We start from the raw sequence: 17,815 nt of genomic DNA on the forward strand, positions 1-17,815 counted from the left end.
GATATTTCACTTGACCATTTATTTGGTATTCTTGAAATGTGAATTTTAATTGTTTTTTTTTTAAACTTTAGACAATAGAATAATTAAACTAAAGCGACAGAACATATCGTATAAATGGCAAACCAATGAGCTGGAAACACTTTTATTTACATTTTATTTGAAAGGAATATATGTATATAAATGTGTGTGAAAATTCCTATACTTGATAAATATGTGACCATGCCGTGATGTAAATAGAATTGGGATTAAAAGCAAAACATACATCAGAAAGATGGCATCTCTCACCAAAGAAGAAGACAACTATGTGAGAATAGGCTTGTTGATAACAGGGATATCTCCACGTGCTGCACGAGTTTTATTTGATAGCGAATTCCACCCTTCTTGTTTATATGCAACGATGAAGAAAGAATATAAGAAACTGAATGACTTGAAAGACAAGAAAAAAGTCATAAACTTGCAGCAGTGGAATTTGTTGTTCCCAAGGCAACCTGGTAAGTATTAATTTACTGAGACATGTTATAAACCACCAGCAATGCAATTTGAAATTTCCTAATGTAATCTGAATACCGTTTCATACTGTGAAGAAGCAGCAATAATATTTGTATATATATTTTCCTAAACATCCTGGCTGCTATTAAAATACATGCATACAAGCCAACCTTTTTCAATATTCAGTGGCATTTTAAGTACAAGGACATATGCATATCATTAGTGTACTTATTTAGAACCTCTATGGTTTTTAATGAAAACACATGTGTTTAAATGATTTTTACACCTCTACTCTGAATGCTTTTTAAAGTATTGAGTCTACGTAATTGAGTTTTATAACCGTTTCACAAATGATTTCAGATATGTTCCTTACGTCGTAACTAGAATCCTCTTACCTTTCATGAATGTGACCTATCGAATTAGACTATTTACCGGATTTGTTATCACATAAGCAACACGACGGGTGCCACATGTGGAGCATAATCTGCTTACCCTTCCGGAGCACCTGAGATCACCCCTAGTTTTTGGAGGGGTTCGTGTTGTTTATTCTTTAGTTTTCTATGTTGTGTCATGTGTACTATTGTTTGTCTGTTTGTATGTTTCATTTTTAGCCATGGCGTTGTCAGTTCATTTTAGATTCATGAGTTTGACTGTCCTTTTGGTACATTTCGTCCCTCTTTTATAAGGGTCAGGTGTACACCGACCATGAGAATTTCCCCAATAGGGTGGAACAGTTTGAAGGTCTGACATGAAACGTAGACAAATTTGCAGGCATGAAAGTTCGTGTTCCAAAGTCAATATGATTAGTATTAACAAATTGAGAGTGTAATACATTACAATCAATTAAATCTGTTGTTACTAACTTAATTTGATTTTAATAGGGAAATAAACTGGATATTCCTAAATACTAGTACTGATACAATTAAGAAACTGCGTATGTACATCAGCAGGACTTGGATTTGCATCTAATATCTAGGAAATGTAAACTATAACAGCATTTTATATGTTGTTCCTTAGGAGACATTGAATAACTGTAAACAGTAATCATAATAAGCTGTAGTGAATTACATATTGCAATGAAATCACATATAATTAGTAATCAAATTATCGTAGTTGATACTATTTCAATTTATAAATTTGAAAATGGACATAAAATTGACACAATTCAAAAATAATAACAATTTAAAATATAATATTTCCTAAATAGCAATTTATGAAATTTTTCATACAATCATATTCATATTGAGAATAATAAACTATCTATAACTTTATTATTGACTGTCGCTATTATTACAATTCATTGTTACACTTAAACCAATCTATTGTTTGTCAAAACAATTGAATTAGTGATCAAAACCTGTAAAATCATAATGTTAATGTCTATTGTGTCTCCGCAGAAAATTTAACTACTTGATCATTATTTTGTCACGCTTTGTACCGTTCTTTTCGTTTATTGAAAATTTGCACTGAGCTAATATATATTTAATTAAAAAACAATGTTGTTTATTCTACAGAGAAGAGACACTTGTATACATTATTAAACAATACACATGTTACAGTGGTCAGGTTCAAAGTTCTTTATAACATGTATATATTAACGATATTAAAACACAATTTTTCACTCAACTTAGATTTTTCATCTGCGAATAAAATGTCAAAAAATATTTTTAATCACCGTATCCAATATTCTCGCATGAAATTCAAAGAATCATAATTATTTTAAAGAAAGGTAATCCAAATGTTATCAATTGAATTTGAATTTAATTGTAATTATACTGGATTTAATTAATATATTAAATTAGCAAATCAATCGACCAATCACTGTTCCCTATGAAACTTATGAACAACATCAACAATCTTCTAGCTCAACATTTCAATATAGTACAAAGTAAGGTTTAGATTTACCACAAACGATGCAAACGGTTAAGCTTTGATCATTTGTTTCTAACATACGTTTTCAAAGTTTAAGTGAACTTTGACAAACTATGCACTTGCTAGAAATACGTCTACAGTTTTTCGTTCATTGTTTGTTAGTACAAACGCTACATTCGTTTGTAACTTCAACCTGATTAAACGATGTATTTGTTTCTACGTTGTAAAAAAAGTCTGTTCACCAACATGTGCATGCATTATTGAAAGTTCAAACAGGGTCAATAAACACTAATTAAACGATGTATTTGTAGCGTTTAGAAAACAACAACAAACGCCGCACATTTTTTTCCTTTCTTTTTTTGTGAGAAAGAAATGCACTCTAATACTTATTTATCATTTATATGTTCTCGTCCTGATATGTATTTCATCATGTTCATAAAACTCTTACACTTTAATACAAAATTTCAATCCTGGTATCTTTGATGGGTTGATATTAATCCATCATACATTTCGTTATATGAACCAACACAAGTAAAATCGTATATTGCTTTATACCTAACTTTGCGACAAAAGTAGCTGACTGATATTCAAAACTTAAGTGTATTTTGAAAAGATGCAAATAGTTAAGGATTAGTAACATAATATGTTACGTTCATGGTTTAGTGATTAGCTGTTAAGTTTTCGTTACTAAGAATGACTTTAAAAATTCTTCGTGTTGGTCTGACTAGGTTGATCTGACCTTGATCTCATCATGTTTCATAGACCGTCTTAAATCATGTGTGAGCAAAGGTTACACAGTGACGCTAAGTAAATGTCAACTACAATTGCAATATATAATGATGAGAGGTATGTATATCTCGTTTTGACATAATTCATCTCAATTTGACTTCATAGTTCATGGTTCATTGGTCACAATTAAGTTCTTGCGTTTCTTGTAATACGATTATAATAATATTATAATGAACGATGTCCTTGAATCAAATATGTACACTTCTATCTGATAAAGCTCATATGACCTTTACATTTATGGATTTATTTATACATAAAAAATGAAAGAAGGAGCTTACAACAAAAGACAAATATATTTTTGTCTGCTTATCTGATAACGTGTTAATAGGAAATGATGTCACTGTTATATGCATTTGCTCTTCAAAGTAATAGATTCTTATTGACAGATATTCCAAAGTCAGACACCTTTGACGTTACTTTGATTATAACATTACTGAGAAACTTAGGAGAGTTAACGGATCCTGTAAAGGGATATGACCACCTGCCTGGGTCCACTGAGACATCTCCTGCTTCAGATTTGGCAAGAATAAAGTATTACAGAAACTACATAGCGCACCTGGAAAACTGCAAGATAAACAATACTTTTTTCTCAACTTCCTGGGAGGACATAAGTGAGGTTTGTATGCAATCAAAAATTTGAAAAACATTATTGATGTATGAACGTATGTTTTCTCTTTGGTGCAATCATATATGTAAATTGCTTTCACAATATATTCCAGATATTGAAATTTGTCCGATTAGAGACTTGTAACATTGTCATATTTTATACTTGAAACATTATCATATTCCAGACTTGAAACATTGTCACGGACTGTTGACTCGGAACAGGCATTTTCGGGAGAAAAAAAAACTTGCAGGTTTTATAGCTAGCTAACCCTCCTACTTTTATAAACGCATCTTATATTATTTTAGGCTATTGGAAGATTAGGTGGACCATCAATGAGGTTGGAATGTGATCAGTTAAAGACAAAGGTTCTTGATCAAACAAATAAAGAAATAATTCTGGAAATTAAACACTCAAAGAATGAGATTGAGGAATTAAAACAGTCATTTAAGATCTTGAAAATATGTCACGAAGAGGAACAAGCAGCTAATGCTAAAAGTAAGTGTGGGATAAATATGGAAATGAGTTCCCTAAAGTTAATACAATTTGCCAGTAAAACAACATTCCTTTTTTAACAACTGAAAAACATAAAATAACAAATATACCTAACTTCGAGGAAAAATTTAAGACGGAAAGTCTGTAATCAAATGGCAAAATCAAAAGCTGAAACAAAACTAACGAATGGATAACAACTGTCATAATCCTGGCTTGGTACATTTTCTTCTTTATTACATAGAATTTTTAACCTGCTTTATACCTAGCTAATGTTCTCAAAAATGTATAACGAATTGCAAACGATAGTAGTTAAAACCATTTATCTGAGGCAAAAAAACGCAAAAGGATAAAAAGACAATCTACAGTACACAACATAAAAAATATATTCAAGTGACCGGAAGCTAATCTGACAAGAACGTGCATAATTTGAGGTCGTGATATACTAATTTTCAAAAATAGCCGAAATGAAAATAGAATATATTGTTTGAATGATTTTGATATTCTTGTTTCTTAGTCATAGTTGTCCCCCTCATGCTATGGATTAAATCAACCAATTATACATTTGACAATGCTTTATATCAATTGCAGTGGTCACATTTTTCATTCGTGGTTCAAACTTCAATTAGAAATCCGATCCCATGGACTGTTTTCCATATATTACTATTACCTCGGGATAATTTCTCTTACAAGTCAAAATATCATAAATGAAAGAAAATTAATATGTGAACTGACATCGAAAAAATAGCGGCATGTCGGTTGTGAAAATGAAATATTGATTTTCAGCAAATTACTTACAAACAATTTGAGTTGGTTTCGTACGGTATACCATCTAAACGTTCCGTGATTATTTCATTTTTCAGTTTATTTGACTTACCAAACCGATTGATGTGTACTTTAATTGTGCAAATGTGTAAATTCTGCATGCTTTCGTGGTGTATGATTTCCTATTTATTGCAGTGTATTTAATTTTAGAAAAAAAATTACACCACTGCTAGATAGCAAATATGCCGAATGAATTCAAATACGTGAAGAAATTATCATTGGTGGTTTTAATCATGGGTGTATGTAATTTGATACTGTTGAATATTCAGTACACTCCTGATTTCACGAAGATGACCAATGTTTCTTAACATATTTATATGCCGGGATACATCTTTTTGCCGCTATTATTGTATACTTCCATACAAATAGAAACGTTCCAATAAATTATCATGATAAAACCAGCGCATTGAAAACAGTAAAAGTAACTATATTTGTTTAGTTTACGTTACTTAAGGTGGTATGGTAGTCTAAAATAAAAATGATAGAATTTGTTCATACTTTGCCAAAACGTAGTACAATGTATCGATTGATACATGGTCAAATATAATAACATTTTGTAAGATTTCCGCGGAACCCAGTGTCTCGCCTACTTTTGCTATTAATCTCAACAAAATTGAGGATAAAATATCAATGAAAAATATACCTCTTGATACTATCTTTTGATTGTAAGAAACTTCTGTCCAAGTTTGGTAAATAAAACCAGTAAAGTTTATGAATTTAATAAATGTTTTAAAACTTTACAGACTGTATGCAATGTTAACTGAAAGAAAAACTAAGTCCATTTATAAGTAAAATACAGCTACACAGGTACAAAATTTTATCAAAATTTCCTTCTAGATACCAGCTTTTGATCATAAACAAGCTTCTGTCAAAGTTTGGTACAAGCCCAGGATAGTTTAAGAAAGATATTATAATTTTAAAAAACTTTAACCACAGAGTGAATGTTATGTTTCTCGGCAGAAAAACTAAGTCCATTTAACATATACCCTCACGACACTTACCAAAGAGGAAATCCTGGATAATCATAGGTCTGTTCTATGTTCCTTTGGAATTTCAAACAAAGATGAAGAACTGGATCTTCCATCACTGTATTGGATACCTAAACTACATTAGTGTCCTCACAAACAACGGTATATTGCTGGGTCTTCCAAGTGCTCCACGAAACCTCTTTCTAAATTATTTTAACATCTATTTTATCAGCAATCAAAGACGGGCTTCAAAGTTATTGTGAAACTGCCTATTTTAGAGGTGGCGTGAATCAGATGTGGATACTTAAAAATTCCAAAGATCTTTTAGAGTATATACAATCTAACTCTCTTTCATCTTGTAACAGTATTCAAACATTTGACTTTTCCACTCTTTACACAAGTATTCCACATTCCAAACTAAAAGACAAATTGAAAGAGTTGGTATTACTTGGCTTCATAAAAAAGAATGGCCAACGTAGATACAAGTATCTTGTCTTAGGGAGGGATAAATCCTACTTTGTAAAGAATCACTCTGATTCAAACAAAAAATTCTCTGAATCTGATATTATCAAGATGCTTGATTTCTTGATTGACAACGTATTTGTTACGTTCGGAGGATGTGTTTTTCAACAGACTGTCGGCATTCCAATGGGAACAAACTGTGTCCCTCTACTTGCCGACTTGTTTCTTTATTATTATGAGGCTGACTTCATGCAGGAACTTCTTAGGAAGAAAGATAAGAAGTTAGCAATATCCTTTAACTCTACTTTCCGCTATATAGATGATGTTCTTTCACTAAACAATTCAAAATTTGGTGACTATGTGGAACGCATCTATCCCATCGAACTAGAGATCAAGGATACTACAGATACAGTTAAGTCGGCTTCATATCTTGACTTACATCTAGAAATTGACAATGAGGGTCAGTTGAAAACAAAACTTTACGACGAAAGAGATGATTTCAGCTTTCCAATTGTGAACTTTCCATTTCTAAGTAGCAACATTCCAGCAGCACCTGCATACGGGGTATATATCTCCCAATTGATACGATATTCCCGTGCTTGCATTTCCTATCATGATTTTCTTGATAGAGGGTTGCTGCTTACAAGGAAGCTATTAAACCAAGAGTTCCAAATGGTAAAGTTGAAATCATCCCTTCGTAAATTTTACGGACGCCATCACGAGTTGGTTGACCGTTATGGAATAACCATTTCACAAATGATATCGGATATGTTCATTACGTCGTAACTACAATCCCCTTCCCTTTCATGAATGTGACCTACCGAATTAGACTATTTACCGTATTTGTAATCACATAAGCAACACGACGGGTGCCACATGTGGAGCAGAATCTGCTTACCCTTCCGGAGCACCTGAGATCACCCCTAGTTTTTGGAGGGGTTCGTGTTGTTTATTCTTTTGTTTTCGATGTTGTGTCATGTGTACTATTGTTTTTCTGTTTGTCTTTTTCATTTTTAGCCATGGCGTTGTCAGTTTGTTTTAGATTTATGAGTTTGACTATCCCTTTGGTATCTTCCGTCCCTCTTTTAAAGGAAATATACGGAAAAAATGGAATTTTATTTTTACAAAATTTACTTCTGGATACTATCTTATGATTATAAAGAAGCTTATGTCCAAGTTTAGTACAAACCCAGGATAGTTTAAGAAAGTTATTAAAATTTTTCGAAAAATTTAAACCATAAAGTGAATATTTGTGGACGCCGCCGACGACGACGACGACGCTGACGCCGACGGAATGTAGAATCGCTGTCTCGCTTTTTCGACAGGCTCGACAAAAATGATAGGTCACCGCGCATTTTCTCAAGCTACAGGTTGTGACAAAATGACACATTGTGTATGGATTATACAGGGAAAAACACCATTTGGTGATAAGAAACTAAACAAAATGATAGAATTGTAAAATAAATTAGGAAAAGATAGCTTTCAGACAATGCTTTGAGAATATCAAAAAAAAAGTTAGGGCCACAGTACGTTTTTACCGGCTAAAATACAAAATAAGAAAATTTCATGTAGATTCCTTCAGAAAATGCACTGTTTTAGACTTACTTCCCCCTTAAAATGCCAATTTAAAAACATTTAAAAACAACCAAAAATAATCTACACTTGTAAAAATATTAATATTTATAAGTTATATTCTTATAAATTGCTTCTATTAATGAAAATTCACATGAGTTAACTGCATTCCTGCATCAAATTTTGCTGACTTGATAGAAAATCTGGACCTTAGATTCTGTGTTTTTTACAATCCAAGATGGCGAAGTCACCCATACCACCTTAATATAAAAATGATTATATTACCCAAATTATTATTTATAATTAATGCCAGTAATGCTTATGTTTCATTTCATATTGTTACATGCAGTAGTCCTGGTATCTATGATGATTTTATTTAGATATTAATTTGTTTTCAGCCCTGAGTTTTTCATATCAGTTTATGGAGGTTCTTGGATTTAAGTTTGGTAAAATAGTACATAAAGAAGAGTAGTATAAATTCTATTGCCTTTAAAAGACAACATTACAAATAAAAAGGGTTTGATTTTGTGAAATGTTTTAAATTTAATACTAGTACCGTTTAAATTATTGGTTAACATTATTATGCTGTTAACAGAAAATATTTTTTTTCAGCAAAAAAAGAACTATTGACGGTAATTGAGGCGTTGAAAACGGTACAAGAAGAAGTGATTCCAAAGAACATCAGAGGTAAATAAAAGCAACAGTAGTATACCTCGGTTCAATAGTCATAAATTGATTAAGCTAAAACAAATCCGGAGTAAAACGGAGGGAAATGCACTAATTTTAAACAGAAACACTGAACTGCAACAAAAGCAAACGCCAGCATACATAAAACGGACTATGTACTGGACATTTTAAGAAAAAAAAATGGTGGCCTGAACCTGGTTATCATCCACACTTGTCTTTACATGTTTAAGTTGTAGCATATATATATATATACAACTCGTCTAAACATCAACCTAACAATGTTAGATCTGTAAATTTGCTTTCGCAAATTTTTGGTTCTTCCCTCGCCGGGATTCGAACCCATGCTACTGTGATATCGTGACACCAAATCGCCTGCACTGCAGCCGTCCCGCTAGACCACACGACCACCTGGGCTCTCAAAAAAGAGCTTTCGGTGGCCATATGTTACCTTTCCACGTCAGTTTTAATCTAGCGGCGTACTACAGTACATGATATATAAGGCATGAAGATGTTATTGTTACAGATCAGCTAAATTATCTATAGTAAAGGATCCTACAAATTAATGTAAGATACAGTCACAGAAAATAATTATATTCATAAGTACGTCTGAGTCAGTGACAACCCTACAACAGATGTATCCATCGGATCGCCATCAATGATGGTGATACATGGCTGTGTACATAATGTATATACAACTCGTCTAAACATCAACCTAACAATGTTAGATCTGTAAATTTGCTTTCGCAAATTTTTGGTTCTTCCCTCGCCGGGATTCGAACCCATGCTACTGTGATATCGTGACACCAAATCGCCTGCACTGCAGCCGTCCCGCTAGACCACACGACCACCTGGGCTCTCAAAAAAGAGCTTTCGGTGGCCATATGTTACCTTTCCACGTCAGTTTTAATCTATATATATATATATATATATATATATATATATTGAATTAGTTTGTATTTGTAAGTAAACTAATTATTTTACAAGATGAGTTAACTTTATTGTTCAAATGACTTTTACTTGCATTTTAATTTAGATCAGATAAATAAACAAATTGAAGACTGGAACAGAACAGATCAGATGTTTGTGTCTACAAGAGCTAGTGATCACGTCATCAAATGTTTACAAGATAACAGCTGTGTGACCTTAACTGGTCCAGCAGGAGTAGGGAAATCATTTATCGCTAGACACACAGCACTGGTTTTACAGAAAGATGGATACACAATCATACCAATTTATTCACCAACTGATATACGAGATTATTACCAACCTGGTAAACAGACAGTCTTCATTGTAGATGATATTTGTGGAAACTTCACTGCCAACCAACAACAGATTGAGTGCTGGGAACAACTTCTACCTGTTATAAACACTATTATCGCTGACAAATACTGTAAGGTGATTGTGTGTTGTAGATTACAAGTTTTTAAAGATGATAAGTTTGTAATGTTATCCCCTTTGATAACTTGCGAATGTAACTTAATATCTGATGAACTATGTCTTACAAGAAAGGAAAAAACAAAAATAGCAGATAAGTATATTGGTTTGAATAGTAAGAATCTTAATGAAAGTGCAAAGCATTGTGAATTTTTTCCTCTTTTATGTTATCTTTTTCATGATAAAAAAGGTGCAGATGTCGAAGAATTTTTTAGATTTCCTTTTGTTGTCTTTAAAAAAGAGTTAGACAATTTGAGTAGACATGGAGATGAAGGAAAACATAAGGTTTGCGGCCTTGCTTTATGTGTTTTATTTAATAATCGACTTTTAGAGAAATGGTTTCTGGTTAGGTTACTGATGAACAACGACAGATCATAGAAGATACATGTGAGGGTTGTAAACTGAATAGAAGTACATCCAAAGCAGAACTAAAAGTTGCACTGGACTCTCTAGATGGCACATTCATATGTAAAGAGAATGAAATTTATAGTATCTTACATGATAAATTGTTTGACTTCATTTCTTATTTCTTTGGTCAGAAGATGATTGAATGTTTAATAGAACATGGGGATAGTTGTTTTGTAAATGAACGTTTTCTTTGGATGAAATCACAAGATGAGAAAATGAAAAACATAGACTTTATTATTGAAATACAAGATAAATATTTAGATAGATATTTGAAAAGGCTGATAAAGATCTGGTCAACAGGGAAAGTGGCATTGGTATTTAGTAGCTCTAATATGAAAGCATTATCATTCAGACAGCAGTTATTGCAGTATTTAAAACAGCTGGACAAGTCACAACAAATAACATTGGCTAACACCAAGGATGCAGTGTTATCAAATGAGGAATGTGTGGCAGGTACTACTCCTTTAATATTGGCTTGTCGTGATGGATATACAGATATGATACAGTGGTTGTTAAATAATGAAGTGGAAGTGGATTATCATAAAGATGATAGGGTCACTGCACTAAACATGGCATGCTTTAAAGGTTATTCGGCTATTGTGAGTATGCTATTAGAGAAGAATCCTAATGTTGATCTATGTGAAAAAATCGGCTGTAGTCCTTTATTAATGGCAAGTCAGAAAGGATATGCTTTAATTGTTAGGTTACTGTTAAAGAAGAATCCTAACGTTGATTTATGTAACAATAAAGGCAATAGTCCTCTGTTACTGGCAAGTCAGAACGGACATACTAATATAGTAAAGTTACTTTTAGAAAAGAATCCTAATATTGTTCTATGTAATAATAATGGCCGAAATGCACTACTTGTAGCAATTCAGAAGGGGCATACTACTATTGTAAGATTGATGTTAGAGAGGAATCCGAATATTGATCTTTGTACCCATTTGGGGGCTTCTGCACTTACCAAGGTTTGTTATAAAGGGTATACTCCAATTGTTCAAATGTTATTAGGCAAAAATATTAATGTTAATTCATCAGATAATAAAGGCTCTAGTCCACTCTATTCGGCCTGTCAGGAAGGACATGTAGATATAGTAAGGTTGCTTTTAGAGAGGGATCCTGATGTTGACTTATGCAATAAACATTTCTGTAGTCCGCTGTTGACTGCAAGTCAGAATGGCCATACTGATATAGTAAGGTTGTTATTAGAGAGAAAACCTAATATTAATTTGTGCAACCATAATTTCAATAGTCCCCTTTTCATGGCATGTCAGAATGGATATACTGATATAGTTAAGTTGCTTTTGGAGAGAAACCCGAAGGTTGACCTTTGTACCATAGATGGGGTCACTGCCCTCAACAGGGCGAGCTATAAAGGATATACAATTATTGTTAGTATGTTATTGCAGAAAAATCCTCATGTTGATTTACGTGATAAAAATGGCTGTAGTCCTCTGTACATGGCAAGTCAAGAAGGACATACAGATGTAGTAAGGTTGCTTTTAGAGAGAAACGCTAATGTGGATCTATGTGATGAAGATGACTGTAGTCCTCTGATTATTACAATCAATAAAGGATATACTGATATAGTGTTGTTGCTATTAGAGAAACACCCTAATGTTGATCAATGCAATCACAACGGGGTCACTGCACTGTCCACTGCATGTTATCAAGGTTATACCAATATTGTGAGTATGATTCTGGAAATGAGTCCTAATGTTGATATGTGTCAACATAATAGTTGTACTCCACTGTATATAGCAAGTCGGCATGGGCACACTGGTATAGTAAGGTTGCTGTTGGAGAAGAATGCTAGTGTTAATATATGTACCAATGACAGCTGTAGTCCTCTGTACATTGCAAGTAAGAATGGGCATGCTGACATAGTTAAATTGCTGTTGGAGGTAAATGCTAATATTGATTTATGTAACAATAGTTCCTGTAGTCCTCTCTTGATTGCAAGTCAGAAGGGACATACTGACATAGTTAGGCTGCTCTTGATGTGTAATCCTTATATTGATCTTCGTAACAATCAAGGTGTCACTGCACTCAGTTTGGCATGTGAGGGAGGTTATCCTGATATTGTGAACATGTTATTAGAGAAGAATGCTAACATTGATCTATGTGACACAAATGGCGGTAGTCCATTATCTAAAGCTAGTATGAAGGGACATACAGTTATAGTAAGGATGCTGTTACAAAGAAATCCTTGTGTTGACAAACGTGACCTCAATGGTTTAAGTCCTCTGTTCGCAGCTTGCTTGAAAGGACATACTGATATAGTTCGGTTACTATTACGAACGAACCATGAGGTTGATGCATGTTGCGTTCAAGGTTTTAGTCCTCTGCTCATAGCAGCCATGTTAGGACATACGGATGTGGTAAGGTTGCTTTTACAAAAGAATCCTTGTGTTGATCGGTGTTGCATTTATGGAATGAGTCCTCTGTTCGAAGCATGTGAAATTGGACATTATGAGATAGTACAAATGTTGTTAGCTACGAACCCTAATATTAATTTATGTGTCAATTTTGACTCAGCTAGAATTGCTCCCTAATCCCTGTAACATTGAAAATGGAAACTTTCCTCTGTACGTAGCTAGTCGTGCAGGACATACTGAAATAGTTAGATTGCTATTACAGAAGAATCCTAACATTAATCAATGTGACAAAGATGACCGTAGTTCTCTAATCATTGCAATTCAGAATAGACATACTAATATAGTTGGATTACTGTTAAAGAATAACTCTAACGTGGATCTATGTGACAAACAAGGGTGTAGCCCTCTGTTAACTGCAATTCAAAATGAACAAATTGATATAGTTGGAATGCTGCTAGCGAAGAACGCTAGTGTTGATCTTTGTACAACAGATGGGTCCACTGCACTGATCATGGCATGTTATAAAGGGAATACTGCTTGTGTGAGGATGTTATTAGAGAAGAATGCTAATGTTGATTCATTCAACCGTAGTGGTTGTGGTCCTCTGTTTCAAGCAAGTCAAGAAGGACACACTAATATAGTTAGGATGATCTTAGAGAGAAAGCCTAATCTTGATTTATGTAAAAAATTTCCGTGTAATCCTCTGTTGATTGCAATTTTGAATAGGCATACTGATATTGTGAGGTTGCTGGTAGAAAATAATCATAGTTTTGATCTATGTAACACAAATGTGTTAACAACACTGACCGTTGCAAGTAGTCAAGGGAATGCTTCTATTATGAGTATCTTATTAGAGAAAAATCCTAATGTAGATTTATGTGATAAAGATGGCCACAGTCCTCTTTTCATGGCAAGTGAAAAAGGACATACTGATGTAGTAAGGTTGCTTTTACAGAAGAAACCTAATGTTAATCTTTGCAATTCAAAACAATGTAGTCCTCTGTTGATTGCATCTGCGAGAGGATATATTGATATAGTTAGGTTACTATTAGAGATGAAACCTAATATTGACCAATGCTCCATTGATGGCTGGAGTTCAGTATATTATGCATGTAGAGAAGGACATGTTGATATACTACGGTTATTGTTAGAGAAAAATCCTAACATTGATCTATCTGACGTAGATGGGATAAGTCCTCTATTTCTTGCAAGTCGGAAAGGGCATACTGATATAGTAAGGTTGCTATTACAGAGGAATGCTAATGTTGATCAATGTTACACTAAGGGCGATAGTCCTCTGTTTGTTGCAAGTCAATTTGGGCATACTGATATAGTAAGGTTACTGCTAGAGAGGAATGCAAATGTTAATCTATGTAACAGGTATGGCAGTAGTCCACTGTTAATAGCCATTCTCATTGGAAGTATTGATATAGTAAGGTTGCTTTTAGAGAATGATCCTAACATTGAACTGTGTGACGAGTCTGGTCGTAGTCCTTTATTTGTGGCAATTGAAAATGAACATACTGATATAGTAAAGTTGCTATTAGAGATGAACCCTAACATTGATCTCTGTGACAAGTCTGGCAATAGTCCTTTATTATTAGCATGTGACAAAGAATGTACTGATATAATAAAGTTGCTATTACAGAAGACCCCTAATATTGATATATCAAGAGATGACGGTGTTACGCCACTGATCACATCATGCAGCGCCAACAACACCAGTATAGTAAAATTATTGATTCAACATAACCCGAAACTTAACATCAATGCCCAAGCAAATGATGGTGGCAATGCTTTATATTTAAGTTCACTGAATGGAAATGTAGAAATAACCCGATTACTTTTAGAGAACAAGGCTTACTGTAATATGTGTATCCATAGTAAACAGTGTATAACAGATACATTTACTGACCATCCAACTATAACGTTAAATAAGGAAAAACAAGATTTCATGGAGAGCTTTATGGAGCTTGGTTCATCAAATGTAAAAGATCATGTCAGTAAGAAGTCGTTAGATTATGCATTTGATGTAGTAGCTGGTTCTTCACCGTTACACATTGCATGTTTCATGGGTTGGAAAGAAGTAGTCAGTTGTCTTCTGGATCACCATGCTAACATCAGTTTGAAAAAAGAAGATGGCACCACGCCTTTGTTTTATGCATGCGAACTAGGACATAGTGAAATTGTACATTTATTGTTAGAGAAAGGAGCAGATACAGGCATATGTAAAATTGATGGGAAATTCCCTTTAAACATTGCAATTGATAATGGACATAAATCTGTGATAGATATGATGAAGAGACACATTCTACATCATATGCTTTTGGTATTGATGGGTCATGTTTGAATTCAATCTTTCAGTCATAATGTCAATTTTTCAATTTTGTACTGGTACTAGATTATGAAACTAATTACCTGAAATTTGTGTCATGGCTTTATCAGTTTGAATACAAAATTCTGAAAGATATGGATTGAGTAATTGAGGATAAAAATGCTAAAGAACAAAACAAAAAGTTAAAATTAGTTGAATTCTATGAAAAAAATAAGTCAATTTCCAAAACAACACGAGAATAACAAAGTCACTACTGAAGATCTGACATTAATGGATAAAAAAAACCACTGAAACGTAAAAAAATTACAACGAAATATTTGACATATATACCAACGCAACGGAAAAAGTGAACAAATGAAAATTTGATATTACCAAATAGAAAACAACAACGCCAAAAGTAGCTAGAGAACATTAAATGGATTGAAATTTGGACGCTTAACGCAAGTTAATTCAGATTTTCAACATCTCAGCTTAAACCGTTCCAGAATAAGTGTACTTGGTTGTTTTAAGCTGTAAATTTTCACACGTTATTACTAGAACACAGACGAAAAACCTATACGTACAAATAAATCAACATGGTATTCCTGTATTTATCCTTATCTAAAGGAGTAGATGTCTGTCGATCACTTCATTAATAAATAACGGTTGTTATTTAGATTTATTATTTCTTTCATAGTATCATCTGAAAATGAAAAAATAGCAAGATAAAGGAATTTGGAAAAATTCCTCTTAAATAACTTCTTTGGTTGAAATCATTGTAGTGTGTTCTTTAACCCCAAACTCCCCCCCCCCCCCCAAAAAAATAATACCCAAGACAACAGAACAAAAACAACAAAAAAACACAATAACAAAACAAGAATGAATCCCTAAACTAAACGACTCTCTAGCCTAGAGTGACCTAAATGTAAAACACTTCATTAACTTTGAGTAGAAAGTATTTTTAAAAGAAGTTAAAGAAAATTTTATCTGACTTGTAATGGACATAAAGTGTTCTAAAACTTTTTTTATAATATATATATTTGTAGTTAGATTTTACGCATATTCTGTTACAGAAAGTGTTTGGAGAATTTAAGAAATAATTAGGTTCAATTACTTCACACAGTGTAATGTGTTTGTTTAATAATCATGTATTTCATTCCATCTAGTATGAAATATAGTAAGATATTAAAACCAAGTGTAGCACTTTTGCTAACTAGCTCGCCAACTTTTATTGATGGATAGTATCAGTAAATTATCAGCAATACTAGAATTACTAGAGTAAAGCATGAAAAAACGTTGACGACGTCACGGTCATATGACAAATTATGACTATGAGCTGATAAACAAAACACCGTCAGCCAATCAGAAGACGCGTTACATCCATAATTAAATTATTGTTTGATAGCTACCAAGGTATTTGTATATACAAATATATGACGTAGTCTTATTTTTAATGCCGTTGTGTATATTTAAAAAAAATAGATATTTTTCTGTTACCTAACTTTGAATGATTTCCGCAATATAGCCTTTTTGTGCTGATGCGGGATAAGGCAATCAACAATCAATCAATTAATTAATCAATCAATTAATCCATCCATCAATACATTAAATTACTGTAAATACTTTTTTCTTATAGAGATATTTTGATATACCCTTATGTTTAAAGTTTGTCACTATGTGTGTATAGAAATATAGTATGTTGATTTGTATTGTCTGTCGTTATGATTGTATCTATATAGGAAGAACAATTTAATGCAACTTTATATTTATTAGTTGACAATGTGTTTATACATGTACTCACATACATATGATAGATTTTGATGCAAACATAATTTTACCTATATATGTAAACATATTATAATAAAACCTTTGTATTTCATGTGTAAATAAAAGTAGATATAATTGAACCATCTGGGGTTACTATCCCTATGTCTATGTATTAATGACTGTTGCATGTAACAGTATTGTGATACTCTTATATATACCTAAAGGTAAATAGCTGTCATTATGTTATTATAATCAAAGACTTTGTTCTATGCTTATTGAATCTTCGATTTATTAGCAACTTCTTAATTCTTATTTATTGGTAAAATATATATATGTATTGCTTTGAAATATCAAGGTCTAAATCTTCAATTAATAGCTTTCATGGTACATTTTCGTTGACCCTAAAAAAAACTCTGATTGATTTACAGTATTATTCCTCAACATGCAATACTTTGAAATGTCTAGATTAAAAAATTACCTAGAGGTTTATTTTTCAAACAAGAAAAACGTGAGATTGGTAATTTAATTTTGAAATCAGAATATTTCATTCTTAATTTTTCACTGATCATTAGCTATCATAAAGTATCTTTCCCTTACTGTGGATTTTCTGGGATATTTTGTATTTTGATTTTAAACAGATTTTAGACAAAAGTATATGTGTATGTAAATCTTGTTTTTTTAATACAACATAGTATACTTGTATAGCGAATCGTGTTTTAATAACATTTTACTTATATGTATATAGCGAATCTTG

At 32.8% G+C, this 17,815-nt stretch overlaps 1 protein-coding gene across 1 annotated transcript; it reads left to right on the forward strand.

The window, feature by feature from the left end:
* The first annotated feature begins 271 nt into the window (after nucleotides 1-271).
* LOC134694224 (serine/threonine-protein phosphatase 6 regulatory ankyrin repeat subunit B-like) lies at nucleotides 272-15,330 on the forward strand. The gene is made up of 7 exons (XM_063555222.1): nucleotides 272-491; nucleotides 3,537-3,670; nucleotides 4,063-4,252; nucleotides 8,686-8,760; nucleotides 9,794-10,309; nucleotides 10,864-12,983; nucleotides 13,141-15,330. Exons 1-7 carry the CDS (start codon nucleotides 272-274, stop codon nucleotides 15,328-15,330), a joined length of 5,445 nt encoding a protein of 1,814 aa, XP_063411292.1.
* Nucleotides 15,331-17,815: the final 2,485 nt, after the last annotated feature.

The sequence above is a fragment of the Mytilus trossulus genome, chromosome 13 (assembly GCF_036588685.1).
Source record: "Mytilus trossulus isolate FHL-02 chromosome 13, PNRI_Mtr1.1.1.hap1, whole genome shotgun sequence".
In the NCBI taxonomy this organism is placed as follows: domain Eukaryota; kingdom Metazoa; phylum Mollusca; class Bivalvia; order Mytilida; family Mytilidae; genus Mytilus; species Mytilus trossulus.